Source organism: Emys orbicularis, chromosome 2 (genome assembly GCF_028017835.1).
Source record: "Emys orbicularis isolate rEmyOrb1 chromosome 2, rEmyOrb1.hap1, whole genome shotgun sequence".
Lineage (NCBI taxonomy): Eukaryota > Metazoa > Chordata > Testudines > Emydidae > Emys > Emys orbicularis.
Window position 1 is genome coordinate 280,271,303 of NC_088684.1, and position 13,559 is coordinate 280,284,861.

Genomic DNA, 13,559 nt, shown 5'->3' on the forward strand with positions numbered 1-13,559 from the left:
AAATTTCTCAATGGTTAGAAATTATTTCAGTTATAAATTGCAATGTAAAGGGTAGATTACATCTGTCATGTCAATCCCATCACATCTCAGGAAAAATGTGGGCACCACTTTAGAAGTGTGAGATGCATTTGGTGGGTGGAAAGAGAGAGGAAATGAACCACCTGCAGCTGTGACATAGGCTTTGACCTTCACCCCAGTCTTCTGGCCACAGACTCCATTCATAGTAAGTTAGAGTGTCTGTGAGACACAAACACATTCTCTCTCTTGAGCTCATCAAGTCAGTGACCGTTGGGCGTTACTTCCACATACAAGCTGGGCAGAATAGAAATGCAGATCAGCTTCTTTAGCATTTGAGAGCAGGTCAATGCTGGGAAATGCTCTTCTCAGACAGCCTCTTTTGTCTGTGATTTTCCAGTGTTTTCCACTTTCTGGATATGAGCATAGACAGGTAATATGACCATAGATGAGATAAGTGTATGTTCCCATTTGCTATCTAAGGGAGAGGGGAGGTGGGAGGGAAGAGACCTGATGTGCGTTTGAGATACTCCAAATTAATGAGAATTTTATTTGGAATCATTCCTCCCGGTTAGAATGTGAAGTTACAATGCATTGCTTTTTCAATTGAATTCATATAATTATAAAATTATCTCCACATAATTAACTCAAGGATTACGTTTGATTCTGTTTAGCATGTAATCAGAGCCTATTATGTTTTAGCTATAGGAACACCAATTAATTTAAAAGGGTTACTTAGACCGGCTCCATTTAGAGAAAAAATAGCTTATCATGGCTTGCCTACCGTTATATTGTTCACCAATAAAAGAAAAGTCAGTAGTCTGAAATTATATGAGTGTATGTTTATATGTGTGTATATATTATATACAATCTCCGATTTAGTGAATGTTTGAGGGAGGGGAGGGAGGAAGGGACAAGGTTATGTACTCATCACTTTGGATTTAGTTTGCCTGTTAAGGAATATGAGGTCCTGATCCTGGCAAAATTCCCATTGACTTCAGTGGGGGGTAGGATCAAGCCCTGTGTTATGATATTTACTCAGTCTTTACTCAAGCAAAACCTATTTGACTTCGGTGGGAGTTTCCCCGGAGTGAGGACTGAAGGATCGGGCCCAAAATGTTCATTGAATGCTAGTTATACAATGGTGTGTAACCAATGGGTTTAAGGAGGTCAGATATTAGAGGGGTGTTTGCAGGAAAGAGCGCGAGAGAGATCCATTGCTCCTCAACTTTTGAGAGTAAATATTGGATTTTACAAGCCTCCCCCCCCCCGCTTCCGAGTGAGTTTATAAATAAATAAATAAGTGGAACTATTTCAACGCTGGACAGTTCAGAAACCGTCCAATTAAAACAGTATCTAATGCCTGCATTGCTCATTTCTGATCATACCGCCTGCTCTTCCTAACCATCAAATCCAAGAGAGTATTTTAGTTCTCTTGCCCCCCCCCCACTCCCCAAAAAACTCCTCTAGCTCATTTACATAAGAAATAAGCCCCATTGCAGATTATAAACAATTGCTGTCCCGTACTCGGGAAAGGGATGGGTTTTACTGGTGGTTCCATTAAAAGAACTGGGCGCATTTTTATCTCTCTTATTTCATGTACAGTGCATGATGCAGAACAGGAGGTGGGCAGTTGTAAAGCTGGCAGACGGGCTTAAATAACCAACATTTTGTGGGCATGGAGGAGCTGCCATTCTTTCCTGGTGAAAGGGGCTGTTTACAGATTCCCCGGAAAAGATGTCCAGACATTATTCCGAGATTAAGGTGTGCAAATTCCACAAAATCAAGTGTTTCAAAAGAAATTTGGCATCTGGGGTTGGGTTGGAGGGGGAGGGGGGGAAGGGGGATTGTCCATCAGCAGCAGAACAAAGTGAGAGAACAAGAGGTTACTGCAAAGCCACTACAGCCTGTGTGGAGTTTGCCAGGGAACCAAGACGACACTGCTGGAAAGAAAACCTGCAGCTTGGCAGCTGGATCCTGTGATTACCCATCCAAATAGGGAGAGGAGGAAGATGGCACACCAACAACACCCCAGCAATTTGCTGCAGGACAATAGGGGTTTAAAAGCAGAAAGAAAAGTCTTTAAGAAACAGCAACTATTTTTTTTTCCTGAAGAAAAATGGGCGATGGGGAGGGAGGGGGAGAGACTATACATAAAACATTTGAGAATGTACAGATTTTGTGAACGAGCTTGCCTCGTTGAAATTACATTTGTACAGGGACAGTAATGCAGGATAGTGGCTGATCTGAAACTGGGCTTTGATCCCCCTCCCCAACAACAGTTTGATGTGGGCTTTACTGTGGTATTTGTAAAGCATTTGGGGGGGGGGGAAGAGGGAGGTCGTAGGGACTATAACATTCTTTTTCACGTGCATTGTCCTTGTTGCTAAATAAGACTCGGCTCCTTAGAAAGGAGTTGTGGGTGTGAAATAATATGACATTGCTGTTAGCAGAACTGGCCAGTGCAGTTTGGATGTGCGCTTCTTGTGTGTCTGTGTATAACACAGCTCATATAGTAGTGTGGGCTACAGAATATATTAGCGCCAGTGCCTGTTAGAAATCTGTCATTTCAACACTTTTAAAAATGTCGACTTTGCAGGGGCATCATTATATATATGTACGGGCGGGGGGCAGAGGGTGCGGGCTGCAAGCGTTGATCGAAGTGAATTTTAAATATTTTAGGAGCCTAAAGTTGCAGGTTACATTGTGAGTGTGTTAAAAATGGGACACAGCGAGCTGCCGTTATAGTGCCAGGGTAGCTTTTTAATGTTTAAAAAGGACACTCAAAAACCGCAGAAATGTTTGAAGAACCAAATCCAGTATTTCTAGCCCAATGGAAGATTTGTTTAGCTTCTTAGGGAAAAGTAGCTCCAAAAGGAATGATCTGCCCATTGATAGGGGAGGGAGGTAATATCATAAATGCAGAGAGCAAGCTCTGAGTTATCCCTGATTTTACTGGGGCTGAACGGATCTACCGAGGTTACTTTCTCGTAGGTCATAGAATAATTGCGGCCGTTTCTCAGTGGTGCGAGAGGAGGCTACATTCTACTAAACAAGTAATGCTCTGGCAAAGTTCCTGTGTTGGAGGCACCATCAGTTTGCAACTGGTACCAAATGTGCATTACGGTGAAAAATATCAACTTCATCAGAAAGCGTCATTTTAATTTGCAGTGAGATCAGAGGAGCAAAAAAGAGTGCTAGTAAACACGCTGTTTGATTCACTCAGGGAGTGATGGTGGGATTATTAAACTGGCTTGGGCTCCCGAAAAGAAGTGTGTGTGTGTGTGTGTGTGTGTGTGTGTGTGTGTGTGTGTGTGTGTGTGTGTGTGTGTGTGTGTGTGTGTTTAAATCCTGGCACCATTGGTCTCATGAAAGATTTAAGATTATTAAACAAACAACAATAACCATGTAAAACAACGGGGAAAGAGATTTTGTTTCCTTCACAGAACTGGCTAAGCCTTCATTCTCTTATTGCTTGAACTCTTCCTGTGCTGCTGGTTTAAGGTGATGATTATTATGACAATGATCCATAAATTCTGCTCTGACAGGAATTAAGAAAACGTGTCCCAGCAGCAGCCCCTTATCTCATAGCTGCTAAATGCAACTTTGTTTGTTTGTTTTTTAAGTCAATGTAAATTTGTTTATAAAATTGAGTTGTGCCCCTTTGTAACAAATTGTTATTAACCTTCCTCTTCTGAGCATTTCATAATCACAGCTGTTAGTTTGGAGATGATACCCAAACATCCCAGGGGCACTTTTGATAGCTGCCTGGGCGGGGATTGAATGTTGAGGTCGGATATTAAACCAGCGGGATACAGAATTACGTTTTTTCCACAAAACCGAGCTAGCTAAATAGTTTCTCCCTCATAACTCTGTTATGCATTACCCAATAAACGGCCAGGATATTTGCATATATAGTGCTTGGATATGTGTTTGTACTGCATGTGTAATATACTGCATGACAATATACTGTGGAGTTATACTTTGCGCAGATTTTAGTGCTTATAAATATTTTGTTTATGAAAACATTTCTTTGGCAAAAAATGCGGTTATTTACTTGCATGTAATTAGATGTTTAGGGTTCAAATAGGTTGCAAATGTATTTGTGTGTGATTCTGAGAACACTTTCTTATGTGTGACTATATACCATGTTGTTTGTTTAAAACACATTACTCGTATCTTTTAGTGAGTATACATAACATCTGGTTAGGGCAAGAAGAAATCCATTCAAACCTGGAGTGCAAAAGTACACTCAAGTCAAAATTGTAGTCACTTGCATTAGTGCGTATGTATGTGTGCAGAAATACACTTATTTTCAATATACACAAAATATACATTAAAACTCTGTGTTCGTGTGTGTTGCTTTCAGTGTGCATGAATACTGTGAATATGCTACTACCCTATTTACCTTCACCCCACCCTCCACACACTATATACAGGAACACATAGTTTGTACACTGGCATACATTATAAAATATGTAAAGGTACTCTCCGAATCTTGGAGGATTTTTTTCAAATGGAAGGTTGTTACATAGATAGCGGTGTATTTGTTGATTGATAGGATTGCAGTAAGGGTTTGGACGGTATCTATTTCTGTCAAATTAATTTCAAATTTAAAAATAACCAGGACTAACGTAGCTGTGCTGTAAGTCCAAAAACAGCAGGGAGCTGCTTGCTTTCGTTTTTAAGTACTCATTTGTAAGTGGACTGAAACAACCAATAAGTGAAAAATATGTAAAAAGGCGGAGTAAATCCGACATTGTCGCCAATGTATCTTTTTATTAAAGCCTTTATACAAAATGGGGGAGGGGGGTTGCAGTGAAAAAATTAGGTTCTATGTCCTCTGTTAAAGAGAACGGTTATTGCCTACTGCAGATATTCTGCATTATGGACTGGATACAATCCAGGCAGCATCAAGACATTTTCTGCTCCTGGTCGTGCTGATTTCTTGTGGAATTTACTAGCTCTCTTAAAATGAGGTCGTGAAAAGTTAGCCCTATACTTTTTTTTTCTAAAACTAAATACATATCCTGTGACTGGCAGTTTCGTGAATGTATCCTCTAAAGAGATCATTGGTGGCACAATTTATCGCCTGATATGCGACCTAGTGTAAGACAGGTGTAAAGTGTGTCCTTTTACACAGTTATAAGATGAGCCAAATCCTCTTCTAATGCAGCCTCACTGACTTCGTTAGTAATGCCCTGGTGTAACTGGCCCTTTGTAGAGGATATATAACAGACACATTACTCCTTTGTTAAATTGGACAAATGCAGCTATTTTCATTTCAGATCTAAACTGCTCTTTAGTAGCAATTCTTAATTCCAGCCAACACTTACTTTCTCCCCCAAGTTTGTAATTCATCTGCCTCAATGCTTAGTTTGATAAAAACCCTTTCAAAGACACGTGCAAGAAGTTTTGCAAAATCTAAATCCAGAATCCTGCTTCCTAACTGAAAGCTTTACAATCTCTCCTTCTGTTACAATTAATTGGTTGTCCATAGACAGTTCAAACCTTTCCTGACTGTAGGTGGCTAAAAGTATTAACAAGACTTGTGGAATACTGGAATAATTTCTTTCTTAGACGTTGTCTAAATCAATGGAGATATTTGCCTCTGGGAGATATTTTCCACATTATCCATTTCTAAAAAAAAAAAAGTTTGTGTTAAATTTCTTACAGCAGGAACCAGTTCTGATAACAAGATTCTGGATATTAAACCCTTTCCCCCTAAATTAGCCCTATTTAAGAAAAATATAGGCTTAAATATTTGGAGAAATTGTGCATACTGTTGCATCTCAGCAAATGGCCACTTTGTTTACCCTTCTTATTCAGCTGTCCTAAAATCGTACTACCTTTACTGCAACTTTCAAGGTTAACAGTGTTATCAATTCTTTAAAAAATTAAGACATTAGAGTCATTGTCATTACTTACATTACATTACTACAGCTGGATTCAGGTTTACGAGTTTGTATAATTTTAGGTCGGGAACCTCTTTTACAAGAGTTGTTTTCCAAACATCACACAACTGGATATTTATCTTAAAGTCTGAAAATAGAAACCTGTTGACAATGTATGCGATTAAATACGGTTTTTTTTAAACGAATACTGAACACTTTAAAGTTGTGATCATTTTAATGAGGTTGGTTGCCCTGACTTTATTGTTAATGTGAATCATCAAAAGTTTCTTAATTATTCAAGAAATTGATTGAACGTCTGCTTGCAAAATTGTCCATCTAGTAAATTGCTATTCACACCCATAGAAATGGTTTACTCCACTTAGTACTTTTAAACTGGACTCCAGTACAATTCTCTCATTACCCAGAAATACACTTTAAGGACTTTCTCTCTCTATATATAATATATATATAAAACACCATTCCAACGTTTTAAGTCACACGTTGTGTATTTCATAATAAAGTGTTTTTATTTAATGCAATCTTCAAGAATTTAAACACACAAAATGCAGTGAGAATGTTCACAATTTTGAGACCACAGTTGTAAATAGAAACATTCATATTTCATAAGATTATAAATATTTGATACTGCAATTGTAAAATGCACGTTTTATAAACTGAAAAAAATCTTTGCTTTCTTGCTAAAAGGCAATGTCATTTAATCCTGTCTCCTAAGCAGCTGATGATTATTCACAGAATTTAAAATTACAGCTTTTATTTTATAGTTTGCTTCTTTTTTAAAGTTTATACTAATATGTACAATGTGTGTCTATTATAGCTGTGAAATAAAGAAGTTTTAAGGCAAAGCGATAAATTCACCCTCAATCATCAAGGAGACTATAGTCCTGAATTATTGTACAATACACACCCACTCGGGGTGCCTTGTGGCCCTGGCCAACATTTTGGACACTTTATTCCAAACCGGGGGGGGGGGGAGAATCTAGAACTGGGAGAACTATTAAAAGAACGCTACAAACCTTGAAAATGTTTAGTTTACACGGTGCCACGTTTTCAAATCAGAAACTAGAATTGCCAGGGGGGAAATAAACAAACCAAAACCCAAATGCTAAGAAATGTTTATTTACACTGACTGTCCCTTCATATTACTATTCAGTTTAATAGATATGTTTGATTTAAAACCTGCCCCATATTCTAGACCGACAGATATTTGTCACTGGATAATATTAGGCTACTGGTTTTTCTAAAATAAAATACCACTGCTTGTGATGGGCTCCTCTGTCTTTCTGACCAAAACAGGACATGAGAGATCCCCTCCCTTCTTATGGGTTACTCATCCTGCATAATAGAGGTCGGTGGTGCTGAAATAAGTGCCCCAATTCTCCTTTCCCACAGCCCCTCTTGATCTGGTGTTTTCCTGGACCAAAACTGCCTGTGTGGAGGCAATGGGACAGGAAGAGGCTTTCTGGATGCATTTTTTTATATAGTCATTGTTCAGTCTGATTTTTTTTTTCCAGTTAAGAGCCAAAGTTGATGGGTTTACCAGTTTTTCACCCAATAAGTTGTATACGTTCTTTATCCAATAGCCATGATAAGTATTTTTGCAATCAGTTTCCTGTATACACAGCAGTGAGACAAGCAGGAGATCTTAAAGATACGTCTACTAATTTATACCACCGGAAGACCAGCGGTTCTCAGTCAGATTTTGACGAGAACCTGTTCCTCCCCAAACATTCTGCAACTCCGTGCTGTCCTTGGGAAGCCGGCGCTCAGAACCCCCCCAGCTTCCAATACCAGCAGCTCTACACTGCGGTCTGGTGTAGATTTGTCCAAGGCAAACCAGAGCCTTTTGCAAAAGTCATCCTAGGCTACTTGCCGCCTGCCAGCTAAAGGACAACGCCTTCCAGGGGGCAAGAGAAGAAGCGTCTAAGCTACAAAATACGATGAACTAACGGGAAAAGGGATCTGTGCAAGTTTGTATAGATGAGTGTGTTATTGTCTAATAATGCACGCACACACGCACGGCAAAGACCCAAAAGAAAAGTTTCCTTCATATGGAAAAGGGTGTTTTTGTTTGTTCGCTTCCTATGACATTCTCCCGGAAGTTGTGATGTTTACTTCAAAAGTTTTCCAACCAAGCCATGAGGAAGGGAAAAAATCAACTAAGCGCCAAATGAACTCCTTGATCGCCCCCATCCCTTGCTGGCCAGCTTTCTCAGAGTCATATACACCCTCTAGCCTTTGATTGAGCCCATCCGAATGAAGAGGTGAGGGCAAATTAAAGAAAGGATCCTGGACATTTTTGTTAATACAATGCCTTGGGGTTTCTTTCCCTGTTACATTTTTTTAAATTAAATCATTGTTTTCTATCCCCGAAGCCAAACACAAAAAAATAATAATGGTAAAACTCATCGAACAAACCGGAGAACTATTTATTCGGTTCACAGTCGTGTGAAATGCAGCAATAAAAATCTTTGGACTTCAGCAAAAATTGTTTTTAACTTTTTTTTGAATTTCAAAAAACAGTGTCCAATGTCCATTAAAACAGCGCTTAAGTCTATAAAAATGTAACTTAAGCATTAAAAAAATTCATAAAGATACCATCTAAAATCTCCATAGAACCAAAATAAAACAAAACAAAATCAAAAATATTTTATAATCAGATATTTTGGATTTTTACACCTTACCTGTAAATTATATACACATAGAATATTGCAGAATTATATCTAATACACAATATTTTCACTATTAATGCTGGTATAATCTTTATACACTGGCCCTTTTTTTTTTTAATTAAATTATTGCATTGTATAAACTTTGACTGAAAACTGCCCCCTTCCCCGGCCTTCCCCCGGCCCCCTTTCTATTCACTGTCTGACTTGCCGTCTTTTGATGTGGTGGAGTGGTTGTACAGTCCTTGTGCCATGAGATGCACCGCCAGGGTGTTCTTGTTGCCAGTGGCTTTCTTGATTTTGGCTCGTTTGTTCTGAAACCAGATTTTGATCTGAGACTCGTTGAGGCTGAGTTCCTGAGCCAGGCTCTGCCTCCTCTGCTCCGTCAAGTATCTGTTCGTCTGAAACTCCGCTTTCAGTCTCTGCAGCTGCTCCGCAGTGAAGGCTGTCCTGGGACGCTTGTCTTCTTTGTTGGGATTCTTCTTCTTTGGTTTACGAGACCGGGGGCCTGAGGTCCAGGGCGAAAGAAAAATCATAAGAAACACACACAAGAGAAGTGATGGGGCCGGGGGGCTGGAAAGGGTGTCCGGGAGTGAGAGGTTGGTTGGTTGGTTTGAAATGGCAACATCTTATGATTATTGGGCGGGGAGGGGCGGGAGAAACGATCTCAAAGAAATTTGAGGACTTGAGGTCATTAGTATGGGTGCCAGTTGGTACTCTGTGCCCAGCCAGGAGCTCCGGACACGGAATGACATGACGGCCTTGCTCGCCTCTTTTCGCGTTGCTTTGGCGAGAGAGTTTCACCCTGAAGTCACTAGATCAACCCTTGCGAGGAGAGAGAGAGAGCGATCTCCCCTCCCCCCTCTCCCTGAATGCCTGGGGCGGGGGCCAGTGGGGCAGACATGAGTCTGCGGTGTGCGTAGCGAGCAAGAGGAATTCGGGGTCTGCAGTCTGGTGACCAAAGGGGAGCTGCTGCCTGGGGCCCCAGAGCCTCTTGCAAAAGGGAAAAGAAGGGAGCGGGGGCAGGAGGGAGGCAGACACAGGCCTAAACACCTCTACAAAAGCCACTTTCCACAGCTGGGCTATTGCATGAGACACGGGAGTCACATCCACCCAAGTTCATTGTTTCCTTTTTAACCACCATCTTTGGGGCTTAAACTCTCCCCTGTGTGGGGCAGCCGCTGGAACGCCCCACAAAGAAGGAGACCCAGTCCGCATCCCTGGGGTGGAGGCTGTGGGGCTGGGGCGGGTTGTGGGAAGCTGCAGGGTAATGCTGGTGTGTATTTGCCAGCTCCATTTCTGGAAGTCGTTCCTTGGGGGGATGCTACTGTGGATGGCCTCTAAGCTGTGGAGAATTGGGTATGTGAGTGGATATTTTGGCAAGGGGAGAAGCAAACCCAGCTTCAGCGATCTCTGGCTCTCTTTCCCTCTCTGCGCCCCCCCCCCCCTTGATTTTGTGTTACACTTTGCAGGAAGGCCCTGGGGACTCTCTGCTCGGCCCACGCGAGCTTCCTGACACCCCTCTCCAAGAGGGGACCAGGTCAGTTGAAATTTTACACATGATCCTAATTTTTGGCATCCATATGGTGTCTGTAAAAGTCAGATCCCTAAAAGCACAGGGACACGTGAGCATCACCGCAGTTAGCAAACTGTAAACAGCACCTAAACCCGCGGGTTTAAAGCAATAAAAAAAAGGCTTCTGGCTGGTGACAAGTCAATCAAAGGGCGGAAGACGGGTTCTGCCACAGGCTGAAATATGACTGACAAAGCCAGCCAGGAAGTGGATCTATCCTGCTCAAGAGAAAATGGGAATACACTGGGCTTGATTAGTTCCCAGCTTTAGTAGATGTAATATACAGTGCAAATAGGCCACATAATGACCACAAATGCTTGGGAAAGTGTCAACCATCTTCCTAATTACAATTCCTCCTCCGCAGCCTCCCATTCTATTTTATATACATCTATTTAAAAGCCCTAATTATTACCCACAAGGTATTAAAAATGAAAATCGAGCCCTGTTTGTAACGGGGATTCTTACATCAATAATTCCTAGGTTGCTGGTGTATTGTGATTTTTTTTAATTTACATATTTCTGCCTCTACGCCTATGGGGCAGGTTTGTTTTTTCTAGTTTAGTGCCACGTTTCCATAACCAACCAGCCCAGCTCCAAAGGCGTTGGTTAGAAATAATCTTCATCTTTAAAAAAAAACAAAAACAATCTTTGTCCCTTTCTCTTTGCTTCAAATCGACCCTGGCATTGTGCTCGAAATAAAAAGAAACAAATACTGTAAAAAGAACCACCCAGCTCTCCAGTTTTGCTAAGGATTCTCGATCTCACCTCTTTTCTCTGTCTGTATCATTGTCTAGGAAACTTAAAGTGTCCAGGGCTATGGTGTAATTCTCTCCCTTTTCATAAGTGTCCCCAGTAGCCTCTCTCTATATATATATACCCAAAACACATTTTCAGAAAAAAGTGTCTTGCAAAGGATACAATTTCTTTGGGATTTTTAAAAATACAAACGCGTTAAATTAAGTATTTTAAACCCAGGAATGGCTTCGCTACTGGAAGGTGAAACGTGTATCTAGAAGCAATAACATATATCTATATTTTATCCCCTAAACAGAATTGTTAAGAAACCCTCTTTTTTACATTACATCGAGATAATACAGAAATCCAAACGTTTATTTACATCGTAACAGGGAGTGGGTTGGCGTTTTGCATGGCTCAAAATGTCGCGTAAAGTACGATCCTAATTATTATTATTTTATTTTATTTATTCTCTTTAATATTATTCTACACACCACCAGCGAGGGTTCTCTCTCTGGCCTGTGCCATTGTGAGGATATATGTTAATTAAATATTAACAAAGGAGAGGAGTGGAGAACAATGGAGTAAATTTCAATTCAGACTGGAATATTGGAGCTAAAGAGTTAGTTCTCATTTATTACAAACTATTTTTAAATCCAACCTGCATTCCTATGTTCAACTGTACAGCAGTTCGGGGTGGGGGTTGGGGAAGGGACTGGCTAATCGCTGTTGGAAAATACTTTTTTTGTGAATATATTTTTTTAAAATTCTGTTTTACAGCCTAGACAACTGTATTTTAAAGAGGTTTCTAATTCTTTTGAATGAAGGTTAAAAAAAATAAAAAACCCTAGATCCACTCCTGCTTTTCCTGCATTAAAACAATGAAATTCGCCCTGTGGGTTTTAAACCTCTTCAGAGAGAGAATTTCTGGAGTTTCTTCTGAAATCTCACTCCAGCAGGCACGCCTTCCCAGATCCTCTGAAATAACTTTCTCATCCTCTGGAAATCTTTCCTATTCCCATAAAGATCTGAACTAAAGTACACGTGTGAAAATTACAGAAAGCAAAATAGAGAAAGGAGACAAGGGCGAGTTAAGGGCCTATTTTAAAACAATAAAAATAGTTGGATTTTGCAAATGTACAATGCAAGGCCTATTGGATAGGCAGCTGGATATATGAATTCCACTCGTCACCCTCCAAACAAACCCCGGGATTTTACTCGAAAGGAGAAGATGGGCAGATTCCTTGGAGGATCTCCGTGGAGTTCAAAGAATGGGCTTTAATGGCTTCTTTCCCACCTTTTCTTTTTAATACCATGCCAAAACCCAAATCCTCACACTAGCACCGTCCCTCTCTGTTTTAAGATCTAGCTAAGCTAACTGCTGATCGCTTTGTGTGTGTGTGTGTGTGTGTGTGTGTGTGTGTGTGTGTGTGTGTGTGTGTGTGTGTGTGTGTGTGTGTGTGTAGACAGGAGGAATTATTTTCCAGTTTATCCGCTTTCATTTTCATCTGCGTATAGTAAAAGCATCCCCATATCCTCATTACATTTAAATACGTTTTTTTTTAAACTTGTTTCTCTGCGGTTTTTTTTTTTTCCAATTTGGGTGACAATATTTTTTTCTCGTCGCTTTTCAACCAACCAAATATTTTCTGAAGAACCATGTGGAAAGATCAGCTTAGGCTTCACTGATTCAATGGTTGGTTGATATAGAGAGAGGGAGAGGGGCTTGGTGGAAACCAGCCTGTGAAATGGGAAGTGGGGCCAGGGGGTGAGGGGAAGGGGAGGCCGGGCTCCTGGCAAGTGCTAGGCTGCGCCTGAAGAGAAGTCTTACCTGAAGAAGGCCTGTCCGAGTATCTAGTACAGTAAACCCAGGCTGGCCAGAGCATGGGCTGGTTACTGGTGTTGGAGCTGGCTTGGGAGCTATCAGAGTCCGAGCTCACAGACAGATCGCCGCCGCTTAGCCCCCGGGATTTCAAGGCTCCTTCCAGGGCCCCGGAGTCGCCTCCTTTCTTGGCTCCCCCATTGAGAGCAAGGGCTTTGGAGCCTCCTTCTCCTTCGCCCGGGGAGCCTCCCCCTCCGCCGGTGAGTTGCCCCCCAGATCCCGGCGCCGTAGAGGGACTCCGTCGGTTCTCCCTGCCGGCTAAGAGCAGCTGCTCCGGGCTGCTGCCGCTGCTGCCTCCGCTGCTGCAGGTCCCCCCTTCCTTCCTCCGCCCGAACTCCGGCCTCAGGATGTTGTCTATGAAAAAGTTCGTGATCCGGTGCGGGTGCTGGTGATTCCCAGGCGCCTGCAGAACCACGGGCAGGATCATTGCCCGGCTCCTGTTGGGCTCCGCATCGCTGCTGCTGCTGCTGCTGGACTCCTGCTGCTGCTCCAGTGCTTCTTCCCTAGGACTGTGGTCATTCTCCTCCATGCTGTAGAACAAATCCCCAAATGTTTCTCTTTTTAAGCCCCCACCCCAGCCCTTTTCGTGCGAGAGCGAGTGGGTTTTATAAAACGTGTGTTTGTTTGTTCCCTGGCTCCACTCAGTTCAAATAACATTCAAAATCCAGAGTTGGCGAAATCAGAGCCTCGGGTGTGCTCGAACTTTACCCAAAACGTTGTTTTTAAATCCCCCTTCTTTACTTTTCTTTTCTTTCTTCCGCTTGTTAGCCTTT

General features: G+C 41.7%; 1 protein-coding gene across 1 annotated transcript; it reads right to left on the bottom strand.

The window, feature by feature from the left end:
* Window positions 1–8,787: 8,787 nt before the first annotated feature.
* On the bottom strand, window positions 8,788–13,315 carry EN2 (engrailed homeobox 2). Its single transcript, XM_065399952.1, has 2 exons — window positions 12,736–13,315; window positions 8,788–9,104 (listed from the first exon to the last, which is right to left on the bottom strand). The coding sequence occupies exons 1-2, from the start codon at window positions 13,313–13,315 to the stop codon at window positions 8,788–8,790; spliced, it is 897 nt and encodes a 298-aa protein (XP_065256024.1).
* Between the last annotated feature and the right edge of the window lie 244 nt (window positions 13,316–13,559).

Coding starts and splice junctions, on each gene's coding strand:
- EN2 (XM_065399952.1), bottom strand. CDS start 13,315: ATGGAGGAGAATGACCACAGTCCTAGGGAAGAAGCACTGGAGCAGCAG. Junction 9,105..12,735: donor CTCGGACAGGCCTTCTTCAG/GTAAGACTTCTC, acceptor CCTGGACCTCAG/GCCCCCGGTCTCGTAAACCA.